The 16345-nt window shown below is 47.1% G+C and overlaps 2 protein-coding genes across 2 annotated transcripts; both read left to right on the forward strand.

Annotated features, from left to right (window-relative positions):
- The first annotated feature begins 777 nt into the window (after nucleotides 1–777).
- tspan31 (tetraspanin 31) lies at nucleotides 778–6394 on the forward strand. The gene is made up of 6 exons (XM_053849015.1): nucleotides 778–955; nucleotides 2507–2674; nucleotides 2985–3065; nucleotides 3137–3277; nucleotides 4766–4876; nucleotides 5279–6394. Exons 1-6 carry the CDS (start codon nucleotides 893–895, stop codon nucleotides 5351–5353), a joined length of 639 nt encoding a protein of 212 aa, XP_053704990.1. The 5' UTR covers nucleotides 778–892; the 3' UTR covers nucleotides 5354–6394.
- A 1020-nt stretch (nucleotides 6395–7414) lies between these two features.
- Nucleotides 7415–15399, forward strand: marchf9 (membrane-associated ring finger (C3HC4) 9). Its single transcript, XM_053848988.1, has 4 exons — nucleotides 7415–8692; nucleotides 9458–9613; nucleotides 11299–11491; nucleotides 14222–15399. The coding sequence occupies exons 1-4, from the start codon at nucleotides 8360–8362 to the stop codon at nucleotides 14566–14568; spliced, it is 1029 nt and encodes a 342-aa protein (XP_053704963.1). The 5' UTR covers nucleotides 7415–8359; the 3' UTR covers nucleotides 14569–15399.
- The last annotated feature ends 946 nt before the right edge of the window (nucleotides 15400–16345 follow it).

Below are 16345 nucleotides of genomic sequence, written 5' to 3' on the forward strand. Positions count from 1 at the left end.
CATTATTCACTTTCCTTATTTTTCGAACAGTAGTTGTGTGTCACTTCATGTATTTTTTAATTCTTTATTTTGATTTGTATGATTTTTAAGTACAAATAAATACACATGAAAGAATGTATACATAGACTTAGACTTTCTTTATTGTCATTGCACAAAAACACATCACTGTTTTATGGCAACATATATATACAAAATATAAACAAATAAACAGTACTGCAGCTATTGTCCAACGTTCAAACGTTCAAACACATACCGAAACAAAAACAAAAGGGCTTGTAACAAGCATAAAAATACATAAAAAATATTTTCCTATTGTATATTCAGTCCAATTCTCGTTCTATTGGATGTCTCACTGCTTGTAATCTCAGTTGGCGTGTCAATTTTCCCGTATGAGTTGGTTCCATTTTGCTTTTGACATCTTTTGTCAAGTTTTAAAAACATTTTAGAAGGTGGCTGTTCATATGCGTCTATTATTAAATCTATTATCTCATTGCCATCTGGTGACAGACTCCCCTTTAAAGCGTCTGTCATAAAAATTTGAAAATGAAATTCATTTTTTTTTATTTTTCAAACGTCAAAATATTCATTATTATGATCGCAAAAGAAGAAGTCGCCGTTTTTATTTTTGTTCAATTGCCACCGTTCTCAAGCCAAGGCTCATTATTTGAAAATTGGGAGGTTTTTTTCACAATATACCGGTAAACAGCGAAGCCAGACGAACCGGCCTCTTGTTTATTCCAGGGAAGAACACAGAACCCTTACGTCACGCATGCGACTGACGTCACCAGACACGCCCTCTTCGTTGACCAAACCATTAGCCCAGAGGTTGGTGAGCGACGAGCTGATATAAACCCACATTCAGAAGGAAATCGACCCCCCAGACCCGTTGACGATGGTGTGCGGCGGCTTTACCTGCTCCAAGAATGCGCTGTGCTCGCTCAACGTTGTTTACATGGTGAGTGAATCATCATGAGGCGCAGCTAGCCACGTTAGCTCCGGCTAACTGGCTCGTGAATGAATGCAGCAGCCTCCCGTTTCTCATGTCTGTTGTGCTCCTCCTGTGTTTCACTTGGTTCGAGGTCATGGGCTTCACGGTGTTGTTGGAACAACCCACATCGCCAGTAAGGCTTTCTTTGTTCGTTTTGGTGGACTGTGCGTAGAAGCGTAGACGGGTTAGAAGTCGCAGTCCCCTGTTGGTGGAGTGTTTGTTGTTGCAATGGAAGCCACAGTTGCTGTGTTCGCTGTGAGACTCGTCAACAACCACCGTTGTCGTTCGACACTTCCCATCAGCAGCTGCCACAGGAAGTCGGCCTCTTCCTCGACTTCAAGTTAGATTGAAACTCGGATCATAGGGGGCAAACGTTCCATCCGACGTGAACGTTTACACCGTTTTACATACATACATTTTATAGTTATAGTGTGTGTGTGTTGTCATCTGGTAGTCACAGACCAACTTCAGGTTTGTACGACGTGTACAGGACGAACACACAAACTTGTGTGATGATAATGTTGTAAATAGCAAACATGCCGCTCAACATTTTTATGACATGATTTGACAGTAGCCTCACCCTCAAAGGTTAGTCCTGCGAAGAGAATTCAAACATCATCTGAAAAAGGACTCACTCGAGTCATCATCCAGGTCGTCTCCTGCTCCTCCTCGCGAGGTCCCAGTGCAGATTCCCCAAATGTTACATGGCTCCTGGAAAAGTAGAAGAGCTTTCCATGACTTGGGAAGTGTACGTACATATTGAGTGTAAAAACACACACAGTGCCGGCAATACATTTGCTGCGATTTGTGGAATGTTTATGGTGCGACGGAATTTTGTTCCAGTTACATGTTTTCACGCTCAAAACCATGAGAACACCAGCAGGCTGCTCATCCCTGTGCTGACTAGCTAAAAACGCCCGGACACCAGGGCTGTGTAGTGGCAGGTATCGTGCAAGTTCAGCAATCTATTGTAACAAGAACCATCTCTTTAAGTGGGGAAATCAGATAATGCAGTACAATATCGTGTTCAGGAAACAAGTGCTATGACGTCAGTCCAGTTAGACTTTCAGTTGAATTTCACAGTTCAACGGAAGAAAGAATCACTTCCTTTAACAACAAAATAACTCCAGTGTCCATAAAGAAAATGTTAGTATTAAACACGTTTCGCATGCTGCTGCATATCCAAGTATCTATGAATTAAATAGCAATATCGACAACTTAAAATATCAAGACAATATCACACATTCAAGTATTGCAATATTTGATTGGATATTGCTCTTATGAATTGTCTGAAAAACTAAATAATAAAAGCCCAGTTTGTTTATGTTTTATTTATATATATATCGTAAACAACATTTAGATTTATCACTTCAATAAAATTGACGTAAAGAACTGAGTCTTTCCACAACAAGCAGTTTTTGTTTTTTTTTACATTGAGTTACTTATTGATATGCACTGTTTACATCATGTGATGGTCTCGCGTGTTGGAGCTGACCGTTCCACTTCCTTCCTCAATAGCTTGTGGGCCTGCTTCTCATTGGAGTGGCGGCGTGGGGCAAAGGCTTCGGCCTGCTGTCAAGCATCCACATCATTGGTGGGGTCATTGCTGTCGGAGTCTTCCTGCTGCTCATCGCCATCGTCGGCCTGATCGGTGCCATGCACCACCACCAAGTCATGCTCTTCTTTGTATCCTCTGCTGTGTTTGAAGGTGTAGTCATTGAAACATATCAAAATACATATTTTGTCATATCAATTACTGCGATTCATTTTCATATCAGTTTCAATAGATACATTTTGATATCGACAACATTTGTATATTTTTTCATTTTTTTATCTAGGCTTTGAAAATGGGGCATGTATTCATGTGTATAATCCAAACCAAACATGCAACTTGGCCTGCTGCTCTCAAGGGTCACATGTCGATGATAGCGCTCCCTCGATGATTCTCCTGAGCTCTTTCACGGCTCTGTCTTGTTCCTTTAACACGGCGCTTCAGTATATGGTCATCTTGTTTGTGGTTTTCCTCTTCCAATTTGGAGTGTCTTGTTCCTGCTTGGCCATGAACCGTGGACAGCAGGTAAGACTCAGTCAGCGACGCTTCCGTCAGCTGGATCGTGGTGTGCTGACCGCTGTTTTCGCCTCCTTTAGGAAACGCTTCTAAATTCCACTTGGACCATGTTGGACAACAAGACCAAAACAGACCTGGAGAGTCAGCTCAACTGCTGCGGTCTTCTCAACATCTCTGCCAACCAGAAACAGTTCGATGAGGATGTGAAGTACTGCCCTCTGGTAAGCCTCCGCAGCTTTTGTTTACTGTCATACAAACAGTTTTCCTTGTCATCTTTGTGGATCACACCTTTCTAGTTCAAGTTTGCATCCAAAAGAACTGTTCAACCTTAGTTTCAGAGCATCTCAAGGAGGCCAAGCTCCGCTTGAGTTTCCTGTGAGGTCATGTTTTGTGCGCCACATGTGACACACAAAATTGCCTCCCTGGGATCAAACGTGCCGACAACTGTGCGCTGCGTGTGAGCGGCACACATCACCATGCAAGAGCGTGGAGACAGGCTGGGGCACCACTCCCAGCTGAGCTCCTTTCTGAAGCGTGGAGCTTAGCTTGGACTGTGCTGCCCGGGGTCATGTGACCAGGTGGTCTGTGTACAGGTTTACTCTTGTCATTGTTATCGTAGCACTTATATCCCTGGGAGAAACTAGATCAAGACCTTCAGCTGTGACAGGCTTATTACTTGTCACTGACAGTAGGTGGCAGTGTTATTATTATGATTATTATTGGATCATTTGGGGGAAGTGAAAGTCTGTGTACTAGTGTAACACAGCGATGTGATAGAAAGTTGTAAATCATTTCCCCCTCGATATACTGCGTATAAATGACTCTGAATCCTCGACTGTGGAGGAAGGTTCTGCATTTCAAGAAATCAACCAAGGTCCTATGAGCTCTGAACAACCTGTTGTGATGTTGTTTTACCGAAGCCCACAGTTGAGACGGCATGTCAGACAAGTGAAGTGATGCAGAACTGGAGTGGTCTGCTTCAATCTTTGGTGAAATCCAAGCCATCATCTAAAGGCTGATGTGTCTGGATCCTGCGAGGCCACGTGCAGAGAAACCACGCGGCCAGTCAGAAGACATCAGCCGCAGCAGGAGTAGAAAGTGGAGCAGCGGACTGCAGCGTCACATCACACTGGTGCTGTGGATGACTCTGGGAAAGAGGGCGGAACAAGGATGGACTATGCCTCTGCTGCTTGCGAGCTCAAGTTCTCTTGCGGTTCTCATGTCAGCACCGGGCCTCGCAAATCCTGGGCCTTCTGTGGGATCAACCTCCGTGGCCTGCACCAACACATCCATGTTCATCTCAGCAATTTTCTCTCCACAAGATCATGACCATTGGACACGATGGACAAACAACATTAGTAGTCACGTGTGGATCGCTGATCTGATCCAATGCAGACGCGTCTTTACAGCACGACTTGATGGAATGAGGTGGTTCCACATGGAAGATCTTGGTTGTGTTAAACTCTCACGGTCAGATGAACGTAACCGTGGTGTCAAAATTATTACAGCCAAAACCTTCGTCGTGTAAATGAGAGTGGCATGTCACCAGCGGGAAAACGGTGTAAAAACTGATTCAAATGGTCGCAATACCGACATTCTTCTTATATATCGTATGTACAACCAACATCAATGAAGAGAAGACTGAGGTACACTGCTGTTCTCCCCACTTGGCAGCTGATCTCATCAAGCTTTGGTGTCTCTGGTTGCAGCCATGTGCTAAGAACCACACCTGCGTCACCTGTGGGGACATGATGTTGCACCATGCCTCAGAAGCTCTGAAGATCCTCGGAGGAGTGGGACTCTTCTTCAGCTTCACAGAGGTGAGTGACAGCTCGCTGAGCACCTGCGGAGTCAGGCGCAGCGCTAAAGCAAGACACTGGGCCTCGAACCACCCAGTACGAGCGCCACCTAGAGGCCAGCAGAGCGGATTGTTGAGGACAAGCAGCCGAGCTCTTGTTGTTGAAGACAGGCAGTCGACAAGTTCGAGCGACACATAAAAGTTTCATTGTTTTCCATGCAGCATTGTTCAGTATTGTTGGTATTCAATAGGTTTGTGTCATTAATTGTGAGTTAGGGTTCGTTGAGGAGAAAAGTAAAAATCGGTATCGGCCAAAAAAGTGGCAACCAGTGCACCGGCAGTTGTTGGACTGTTTTTTTCACTTGTGCCTCATTGTTTAGCGCTGAAGCTAACTCAAGTCTTTGCTCCGCTTGTGGCCTGTCAGATCCTGGGAGTCTGGCTGGCTGTGCGCTACCGGAACCAGAAGGATCCACGAGCCAACCCAAGTGCTTTCCTATAGCCTGTCCTCACCACGTCTTCACGCACACACCCACCCAACACACACACACACCCGACACACACACAGGTTCACTTTGCATTCAGTTCCACGGACGGACGGACGCCCAGCGATGCAGAAACCCCAGAGACTGAGCCGCAGAAGCTCCGTCTTGGATGATCTGGATACAAGTATATGACAGGCTGTATCAATACCATTACTGGCCTAGATATTTGGAGCTTTCTAAATTCTCTGCATGTGTCCCATAGTTCTCACACACACACACACACTTGCCCCATTTGTCCTGATCTTAGAGCCCGTGTGTGTGAGGAATCACACCCGGGGTCTCTGTTCTTCTGTGGCCACAGGTGGAACGTGGTCACACGGTCACTGAGCCAACTGTGGTGGACGCCCACCAGACGACAGGCTTGATGTTGTAAATAAGCTGTACATTCTGTGGTTGAGCAGAACTTCCTTCCTTCCATGAGTTTGTCCCATTCTAGTGTGCGCCCCTCCCTCTGTGCACAGCGTGTGGAGCAGTGACTTGGGCTCGTGTGAGTGAAACGCTCGGGTACTGGCCAGGTCTCCTCCAACTCCACAGTAGTCACGGGGAAAACGTGGGCGAAACTGCATCATGTTTTTTGTTTGTTTTTTAAATTAACTTTTAAAAATGATTTTGATTTTCCTCTTTAATGCTTTTGTTTCTGTGGTTTTCTTTTGTTCATCAGTGTTAAATGATTTGTAAAATAAATGTGTTCCGTGTATCTGGATTTATTTAAGATTGACGCACATTGGTGGAACTTTGTTTTTTTTGATGACGATCGCTGACATTTCCAAGGTGTTGATTATTTGATGTTTTTTCTCTGGAGGCTTAACATGTCATCGTAAACATGGTCTTACTTGAACCTGTCCACTGCACCCAGTTTTTATTTTCCTGCTGCTGGTGTTAACAGGCAACTCTATCTCACGCCAATATATTTACCTTCCACTCAGACTTGTGTGCACTTGTTTCATTCGACTTTGGATTTTGAAGACTTAATTTTACAAAAATAAAATCCTGAAACTACTGCGGAGTCCACTGTTTTTACAAACCAATTCATGAGAGAGAAAACAAGGTTTTGTGAGTGTGTCATCATTTATCGCAGTCCTCATCTTCGACGCCGACTAAATGGCGCTCCCTGCTCTAATATCTTTGGATTTGAATAACTATTTTTAAGGAAGCTGAAATCCTATTCTAACCAGGAGCACCAACTATTGAGCTCTAAAAATAAAGGTGTTAGGTTGTTTTGCTGTGTCTGTTCCACGCTCTACCAAGCCACACGTCGTGAAAAGTCTAAAACGTTTGACTGCGGGCTGCTCCCCCGGTGGATATATTGGTGAACAGCAATGCCAACGTAAAGACCGCATGGAAGCGTGCGGTCAGTGACGGAAACATCAACAAAAGGGTAGAATTCTGTGAGTAAAGGGAGCATGGATGGGAGAGGGGAGTTCACTGAAGTGAGGGGAAGGTGAAGCGCGAGATGGACAGTGTCTTAGATTAGAATCTGGAACTTGATATTTGGTATGATAGCAAAGAGAGAACTGACCCAAAACAGCCATTCTCTCCCTTTACCAGTCGATCTAGTCTTCAGAACCACCTCTCAGGAGAAGCTGTTCTCCCCACGAGTTCTGTTCAAACGTTCAAGCAAATGTTTTCACTTCAAGTGAAATAAAAAGTTGCTGAATATCAAAGCGGATGTTGCTGTTTCAGGGAATTGGATCACAAAAGGTTTCCTCCAGCCCTCTCCAAGCTCCGCTGGATAGAGGCGGTGGTTCAGGGAAGGTTGCTGGTTTGACTCCAGGTTCTCAGATTTGACCTTTGCAATTTACACCAGAGGTCCAACTTCTCTCTGACTTTACGGAAGTTTTTATTTGTTATTTTCTGCCTTCGACCAGCCTGAGCTCTTCAGATCATGCCAGCGTGGCTCTTGTGTCATCGGACACTCACATGTCCTGGGCTTCCACCTCCGTTTGGACTGGTCCCCCACCTCGTCCCTCATTCCTCCTCTTCTCTCTGGCTCTCACAACAAGCCTTTGCCAAGACAAACAAAGTGCGTGCCAGCTGTGTTGCGTGTCCAGGGGTCTGAACTGACTGGACTAAACGTGGCAGAGATCACTGTCCAACCATGTGACTGAGGCTCTTGACAACAACGGGAACACGTTAAAATATTTGGGACCGAGCACCTGGGAAACCCGCAACAAATCACCCTCACACCGAGCTTTTTCGTTGAGCGAGGAGCCTTTGCGGTTCCGTCATGATCAGGACCCTGGACAGCAGACGCGACTCGCGCGAGCACAGTCCGCTCACTGATTCAAAGGCTCGTCCTCCTCTTCTCTCTCCATCCTTCCTGTTCCGGAAGTGGCCCGTGCGTTGCTTTCATCTACGTGCCAACCATTTCAGGAGGAGAAGCAGCATCAGCACCTGATCCGGCCCTTCCTCTTCTCCTCCTCGGAACCGTCTCCAGCAGCCTGGTTGCTCGAGGTCCAGCGGTCGCCGCTGGAGCGCCGACGGACGCGGACCATGGCGGAGCGGCTTGTTTTCGTGACGTGGCTTCACCGCGAGGAGACGAACTAGAACAAAAGGACGGATGGAGGCGCGGAAGAGAAGCGACGGCAGCGGGTAGAAGCACAGGAGATCGTTGCTGGATGATGACTGTTGACCAGAGTCCCAGATGTGACCGTGTGGATGGCGCGAGACCGCGGCTTCTCTCCTCTGGCTTTCTCCATCTGGCGGGTTTCTGCTATGGGTAGCGCACCATGTAGGGCGAGCCGCGCCGCTGTCTTTCCTGAGCAGGGGCTGTGGACGGCCGTGTGGAGGAGAGCCGACTTGGTCGGGTGATGAGTACAGCGGCGTGTCGGCCCGAAAGGCGAAAATCTCTTATCCGCATTGGCTTCCGCCGCCGCGCGCGCGCACGGCCTCTGACTCACAACACTCTTATTAGGACTGTTACCACTAACTGCTTCTTCATCGGGGTGTCGATGTAGCCAACCATGTTCAAGTATCGCATCCGCATGTTTTTCAACGAACTGAAGGTTCTGGTGTTGATGCGATCCGACTCGAGACAGGCCAGCTCAGACGCAGACCGGCGCTCCAGCAACATGCGGGGTTTGGGGATGGGCGGCTGCGGCTGGCCGCCGTTCGTCGACTGCCATCCCCGGGACGATGAGGAGGAGTACTACGGCAGCGAGCCGCGGCCGCGCAGCCTGGCGTTTGAGGACAAGGACCCCAAACTGCAAGTGGGCCTCGACGCCGTGTCTCTGACCAGCACCGCCAGCAGCCTTCGGACGCCTCAGTGCCGGATTTGTTTCCAAGGCCCGGAGCAGGTAAACACGCGGGCCTTTTATTCTGCCTCAACCACAACATGTCACAGCCTCCGACGTGTCATTTGCATGTATTTTTTTAAACCATTCCCCGTCCCTTTCTCTCTTCCTCCTCCTTTTCTCATCCGCCGCCTCCTCCTCTTCCTCCTCTTCTCTCTCTCTCTCTTTCTCACCCACCCACCTCAACTATACAAATCTAGGTTGGAGCCCAGGCAATAATGTGAAGCCTTTCTCTGCCCTCAGTGGTTGCCTTCATGACTCGGTGTGAGTCGTGCTTGGACTGTCCTCAGGAGAAATGAAGGTTGTTGTGTTCAACCCCAGGAGATTTCCATCATCTCTCCTGGGTCCAAACCATTGCACGTGCAAATACACTAGAGCAGGTGAGGGGGCGCCGAGTCCTCCGGAGCCCACATGTGTGGCCTGGACCTCACAGAGCTGCAGCCATCTTTGTTGTTGTCTGGCTCGACGAGGTGTGGATCTTTCTGTGTGACTCATCCTGACTCGGAGCTCTTCACGTCGTCCACTAAGTCGGGTTTCATTCTCGCAAATATTTGACGGAACACCGTGGAGAATGATTGGATTTCATTCCTTCGGGATGAAGCCACAGCACAGAACTAGCAACTGAAGCATTGAGCAGCAGAAGTCATTGAAACAACTCTTTCATCTCAACTTGATCTGAGGGATCGACCAGGAGCAGAGAGAAGGGCGCTCCTTGTCATGCACCGTTTCCCCCGACAGGCGGTCACATGACTCTCACCTGTGTTGCAGGGGGAACTCCTGAGCCCGTGCCGCTGTGATGGCTCGGTGCGCTGCACCCACCAGCCCTGTCTCATCCGCTGGATCAGTGAGCGGGGCTCCTGGAGCTGCGAGCTCTGCTACTTCAAGTACCAGGTCCTGGCCATCAGCACAAAGAACCCTTTACAGGTAAGAACACACAGCTGCACTGAGAGGGAAGAAGGCTCCTGACACAAGCAGCGTTCCTGGGAAAACTGTGGCTGGCACCAGAATGACAGAGGGGAAGCAGAGGGTGACACTGACCAAAGGTCGGGACACCCGAGTTTCTGCCAAACAAACACAACTGAAGGGGTTTGTCGAGGAATGTCTCCTCTGAGTCACTTAGAACAAAAGTATTTTATTTTTCGTCACTTCATTTGGTCTTTGTAACTCACAAAAACGAAGGAGAATAGAATCACAACACACTAACCTGCAGCTACATCACTTTCACTTAAAGCAAAGTGAATTCCCACCAAATCTTCTAAAAGTGAATGACTTGGAGTTTATTGGAGATTATTATCGAAATACAGTGGTACCTCGGTTTTCGAACGTCCCGGAATTCAAAGAAATCGAACAAAGATTTTTTTGCTTGGGATTTCGAATGAAAATCCAGAACTGAAACGGCCATGAAAAAAGCCGGAAAAAACGTAACGCGGACCGACCATCTGACCCACGACACGCTTTGTTATTGCGTATAACGCAGCCTCTGTATGCAGACGTGTCCCGTTAGCTACATTTACTGGCTGTTTTTTCTTCATATTGAGGTGTAAAACCTTTCCTGTCTCCACACTGGACCCTGGTAGAGTGTCACAGGGGAGGTGCTCGCTCTCCACACCTCCGAGGCTGGAGCACACACTCCAGGGTTTGATGTCCTGTTGTCAGCTGGAGCAGCAGACGCTCTACATTCACTCCTACAAAAGAACAAATCGCTTCTCGAACAGCCGTCTGGAACGGATTGTGGTCGAGAACCGAGGTACACTGTAATTCTTTAGGTACGCAGCAGTCATCCGGATCCTAGCGTTACCAGCAGGGGGCAGTGTTGCTCAGCCGTTAGCTGTGGTGGAGCGCTGAGGAAGACAGAAGGGGCTGCACCAGGAAACAAAGAAGATAAAGGCTCATGAAACATCAGAGCTCAACTCTGCTACGAGTCGACGACTTGTTTTGTTGTCGACAGCAGTCACGTTGCAAAGGTTCCTGGGGAACCACTCTGTTCAGCTGTGACAGACTGGGACAGCAACTCAAGTTTGGTCCCAGCTGTGAAGGCCACACTCCATGTCCCATGAGCCACAGTGGCAACGTGGGACACCTGGAAGTGGGCGCCTTCCTCACAAGTCAGCCTCAGTTGGTGTGAAATTCCCAGCACTTCCATGTAGAAACTCACTTCATCTAATGAACCAACAACGTCTTCATCGGATGAATACGATCAGAGAACAGCCCAAGTGGAAGCTCACGTCAGTAAAACCAATCCTGAAAGTGGCGTGAAATGGGGATATAATACGTAACATTGGATGACAACACAGACACAGTCAGTCATTCTAATGTGATGTAGAAGATGCTGCCTTCGACCTGTCGCACTGAGATCAGGAAATGTGTGGCGTGAAGAGTGTGGACCAAACATAGGCTCACCCTGGTGGCCATTGTGAGAAGTGTAACTGGATCAAAAGCCACCTGGCAGCACAGAGATCTGTAACGTTGTGTGCTCCACGTCGCTGCTCCCCTGCCAGTGACTCCCCAGGCTCACGGTCGCAGCCACACTTGAGGGACCTCCAGTCCAGAGCACAGACCAGGCTCACCCTCCTCTGTCTCTGACTCCCATGTGATCTGACCCTCCGCAGTGGCAGGCCATCTCTCTGACCGTCATCGAGAAGGTGCAGATCGCCGCCATCATTCTGGGCTCCCTGTTCCTCATCGCCAGCATCTCCTGGCTCATCTGGTCCTCCCTCAGCCCCTCGGCCAAGTGGCAACGCCAGGACCTGCTCTTCCAGATCTGCTACGGCATGTACGGCTTCATGGACATCGTGTGTATAGGTAAGTGCAAACGCACTCTTGAAGGGCGGGGCCAAACCCACCGCCGTCACAAGCAGCGACGACACGAGGTGGAAAACCATCATGTCCGACCACAAGAGAAATCCAGAATGTTGAGTGAGCAAAGCCACAGGCAGCTGAGCAGATGGCTTGAAGGGAAGAGCTTGATCCAGTGCCAGTGATACGGTTGGTCAACCTGGCCGTTCTTGCTGTTTGGTGCCGTCCAACAGATGGCAACTCTTCACTGCGCTCTGCTTTCTGGCAGCTGATTTCAGCGCAGCAAACCTTTACTTTACCACTTTCTTTAACTAGAGAGCTCAGCAAAGTTCATCCATTACAGAAGATTGGAGACACAGGGATTTTAGAGATGAGATATCACATGATCATACGTATTAAAAGGAAGTGGAAACATCGAAACAAGCGGATATACATAACACATCGTGGAGGTGGACATGAACACCATGTTATTCGCGGAAAAATCCCCCCAAAAAACGTAAGATTGACTGAAGTCCGTTGCTGGTGGAAGTCAAGTCACGCGTTCGGGTCGGACAGAGAACCGGAGTCAAGCAGTGCCCGTGTAATGCGAGTATTACGGTAATGCCAAAGCGAAGCCGCTTTGAAGGTAAATGGCACGGAAATATACCTAATATAATATACCAAATGTGTGCGCTTACCAAATGTGTCCGACCTGCCGCGGAGTGATGACGTCACATCTTTTTTGAAAAATGTCTTAATAAGCCAGAGGAAATTGAAATACAGGATTTCAAGGTGCTTTCTACCACATGCGTAGCATTTATTTCCACAAAATACGATGTTTGTCATCAAATTGTTTGCGAAGTTTATGTCCGTTCTTCTCCGCAGGCTGCGGAACAGCGCATCGTGATTGGCTGACATCTAGGGAGCTTTGTTTTTCTTTAATATCGCGCAAGAAATCACAATAGCCTCCACAGTAGTCACTTATACACCCATAGATATATTTTTACTAATTTACCAGGGAAACTATGCATCTATGAAGGAGTTTTCACTCCTGCCAAATCGGTCCTACCACGTCCGCGTTAGCCGAAAGACGCGTTGTGATTGGCTGACACGGTTTTACAACTAAACGACTAAAAATACCTTCGGATGTATATAATTATCTGCTGTCGAGTCTATTGTGATTTTTGTGATATATAAAATAAAAACAATGCCCCGTATGTGTCAGCCAATCACAACGCGTCTTTCGGCTAACGCGGACGTGGTAGGACTGATTTGTTAGCGGTGAAAACTCCTTCATAGACGCATAGTTTCCCTGGTAAATGAATAAAAATATATCTGTGGGTGTATAAGTGACTACTGTGGAGACCATTGTGATTTCTTGCGCGATATTACAGAAAAACAAAGCTGCCTTCATGTCATCCAATCACGACTGTTGTATCGCAGACTGCGGAGAAGAACGGACATAAACTTCGCAAACAATTTAATGACAAACATCGTATTTTGTGGAAATAAATGCTACACATGTGGTAGAAAGCACCTTGAAATCCTTTATTTCAATTTCCTCTGGCAGGTAGGACACATTTGGTACCTGCACCGGTGAAAGACACCCAGGAAGTTAGAACTCAATTTCATGTGTCATTTCAAAGTAAAGCCTTTTGAAAATCCTGCATATTGAATGTGGATGTGTACATATTTATAATATTTTGAATCCCTGAGGTTGACCACTATGTCACTGGTCTAGATTTGAACTAGAGCATCTCGAGAAGTCACCCAGGAAGTTTGAACTCAATCTCATGTGTCATTTCAAAATAATGGCCTTTTGATAATGATGCATATTGAATGTGGGTGTGTCTACATAGATAATGATACTGTGAAAAACCCCTTAGGTTGACCACTATTCCACTGGTCTAGACTCGAACTAGAGCATCTCGAGAAGTCACCCAGGAAGTTTGAACTCACTCATTATTTTGAAATGACACATGAGATTGACTTCAAACTTCCTGGGTGACTTCTAGTGATGCTCTAGTTCGAGTCTAGACCAGTGGAATAGTGGTCAACCGAAGAGATTCTTCAAAATATCATTATAAATGTGTACACATCCACATTCAATAAGCAGGATTTTTCAAAAGGCTTTTACTTTGAAATGACATAAAATTGAGTTCTAACGTCCTGGGTGTCTTCCACAGAACCAATGAATTGGATTTTCTGAAACAATAAAGGTATATTTCCGTCACAAATTCGAAAACCTCCCCCTGTGTTCCCTCAAAGAATCGTTTGGGGTCAGATTATTAGACGAATAGACGGGGCTGAACTCGGGACTTAAACTACAGGAGTAAAATCTTGCAGACTTGAATCGGAGCTTGTATTATCCTCAATTCTGAGTTTGGTGAGAGACAAGTGAAACTCTCTACTGTAAAATATGATTCATAAAAGAAGCATCGTGAAGGCTCTACGCCATGCAGATGAATAACAATGTTCCGTTCCAGTTGCGTTACAAGACAATAACAGAAAAGAATTCAAGTAGAAAACCAGAGAGCTGCGCTGTGCATCGACACCCAGGATGTGATTCAGACAGTAGGTGGCAGCACTGCTCCGACACACAGGAGCCGGAGCGACAGACTGCCACCTGATCCAGTCACGCCCAACAACCCTTCACAGGAATGTGTATTATCGCATGAATTGTTAATAACCGTGTCATAATAACAGTAACTAATGTGCGGAATGAGTCGGGCACTGACACCGCTGCTTCTCCCGCAGGCCTTATCATCCACGAGGGGTCGTCGGTGTATCGGATCTTTAAACGCTGGCAGGCTGTCAATCAGCAGTGGAAGGTCCTGAACTATGAGAAGGCGAAGGATCTGGGCGAGCCGATCGGCGCCAGCAGCAAGTCGGGCCCCAGAGGATCCCGCGGGAACCCGCACGGCCTGGCCAGCGGCGGCGGCAGCAGCAGCGGCGCCAGCCGCCACAGCAGGAGGCTCAGGACTATTCTCAACCACCACTGTGGATACACCATCTTACACATCCTGAGCCAGCTGCGGCCCAACGACCCGCGGATCAGCGCCGCCGCCAACAGGGAGGTGGTGATGAGGGTCACCACCGTGTGAGGAACACACGGACAAAAGCCACTGGACGTTTCTCCCAGGTACGGAAGCTTTTGAGGGGCCCAGTGATGCCCGGAGCATCGACACCCAGACACTCTGGAGCATTTCTACTCTTGTTTCATACGAGGAAAGGAAGCCTGCTGCTCCTTTTTAAAAAGAAACACAAGGACTGAGAAAAATGACTGAAGACGACGTGACGTATAACTTGTGAGTGGGAACATGTAAACAAGATTTCTAACCGATTTCAAGACACCTTTCTTTTCCTGTTGAAAGGCAGGCTGCGCTGAAATGTTTTTCCCTCTCGGTTTGTTTTTATTTCTATTTTTTGGGTTTTGTACGGATGTATACTTTTTGAGGAAACCATGTAACTCCATACAAAGCCAAGAACTTCCAGACCAGACGTGTCATGACCAACAGCGACACAGACGACGGGGAGCAGACTGAAACCTGAATCGCAACAAGCCCACGAGGAGACGGAAGAGGAACCTCAATTGAAATAAACATGGAGGAAATCGCTGCGATTTCACCGAAACTTCCTGCAATAATGAAACTGATGTACATTTCACAGGGAATTTTGCATGGGAATATCGTTTTATTATTCATCACATGACATAAGCACACAGCAGTTTCTCTTTTTCGAATGGTGCTTGCCAAATAAACACTGAAAAAAAAATAAACGCCAGATGTTCATTGCACCAACTTTTTTGTCAACCAGACAAATGGACACCTGTTTCCAGCTCTTTTAGCTAAAATACCGATTGTTGCTGCTGTGTGCTGACTCATATTTGATAAGTTGAAAATTGGATTAAAATTTGGGATCAATGGATCTCTATCTCTATGACTGTCTGATGCTGGGTTGTTGTTTTTTTTTTTAAGCCTCCAGTGTTTCTTGGCTTTTACTGGCAGGAATGATGTTTCAAGGTTTTGGTGGTGACAAGAAAATCCCATAGAGCTGGGCCTGGAAGAAGGTCAGCCGGATCTGAGGCAGATGCTCTGAAAGGTCATGTCTGGCTCCAGAAGCGTGATCTTTCCAGAGGCAGCTGTAATTCTGCTCTGACCATGGACTCCACTGGAAGCAGCAGAGGCTTTGCCTCACGCGAGAGCCACATGAATCCTGTGGTTTTGCATCCTCCTTTCCAGGTCCTGCGCCCGTGTGAGCCATCGTCGTGGTAAAGCAGTGGGAATCGGGTCATCCCAGCCGGATCGCTCCCTGCAGTCAGAGTCAGTGGTGCCACGAGCCCTAAAGGACGGTAAAACTGAACTGACCACAGAATCCCAGGGCCAGTGTGGGGCGGCCATCTTGAATTTCAGGGCATCCTTTTCAATCCACCTTTGAGGAGCAAGGGCTCTTCGGACAGGCGGTTCTGTTGGACGGTCTCTTTACTTTAGACGCTCTGGTGAAGTTGTCGGCTCGTGCCTTGTCTATTCATTTCATGGGGCGTTTAATGACCGCTCGCGTTTCAGCTTCATTTTCACGGCGAACAGCGACCCCCACTGGGTGGATGTGACACATTTTCAACATCACCCTGAGTTACACCTTTGGTACAATCCAGGATGAAAACAGTTAGCGCGGGCCGTTTGCTTTGATAAACACCAACTCCATTGTGTATATATATATATATATATATATATATATATATATATATATATATATATATATATATATATATATATATATATATATATATCGCGTTAAAAAATGTAACGCAATTAATTATGAGTATCAACGGTTCTTCATTTTGCCTCATTCAGAGGCCTGTTATACTTCTATTATTCATTT

This window comes from Synchiropus splendidus, chromosome 18, assembly GCF_027744825.2.
Source record: "Synchiropus splendidus isolate RoL2022-P1 chromosome 18, RoL_Sspl_1.0, whole genome shotgun sequence".
NCBI classification, from domain to species: Eukaryota; Metazoa; Chordata; class Actinopteri; order Syngnathiformes; family Callionymidae; genus Synchiropus; species Synchiropus splendidus.

Excerpts from the sequence above, each read along its gene's own strand:
- tspan31 (XM_053849015.1), top strand. The coding sequence starts at position 893 with ATGGTGTGCGGCGGCTTTACCTGCTCCAAGAATGCGCTGTGCTCGCTC. Across the intron at positions 956-2,506 it reads CGCTCAACGTTGTTTACATG|CTTGTGGGCCTGCTTCTCAT; the intron begins GTGAGTGAATCA and ends CTTCCTCAATAG. Across the intron at positions 2,675-2,984 it reads ACCAAGTCATGCTCTTCTTT|TATATGGTCATCTTGTTTGT; the intron begins GTATCCTCTGCT and ends ACGGCGCTTCAG.
- marchf9 (XM_053848988.1), top strand. The coding sequence starts at position 8,360 with ATGTTCAAGTATCGCATCCGCATGTTTTTCAACGAACTGAAGGTTCTG. Across the intron at positions 9,614-11,298 it reads GCACAAAGAACCCTTTACAG|TGGCAGGCCATCTCTCTGAC; the intron begins GTAAGAACACAC and ends GACCCTCCGCAG. Across the intron at positions 11,492-14,221 it reads CATGGACATCGTGTGTATAG|GCCTTATCATCCACGAGGGG; the intron begins GTAAGTGCAAAC and ends CTTCTCCCGCAG.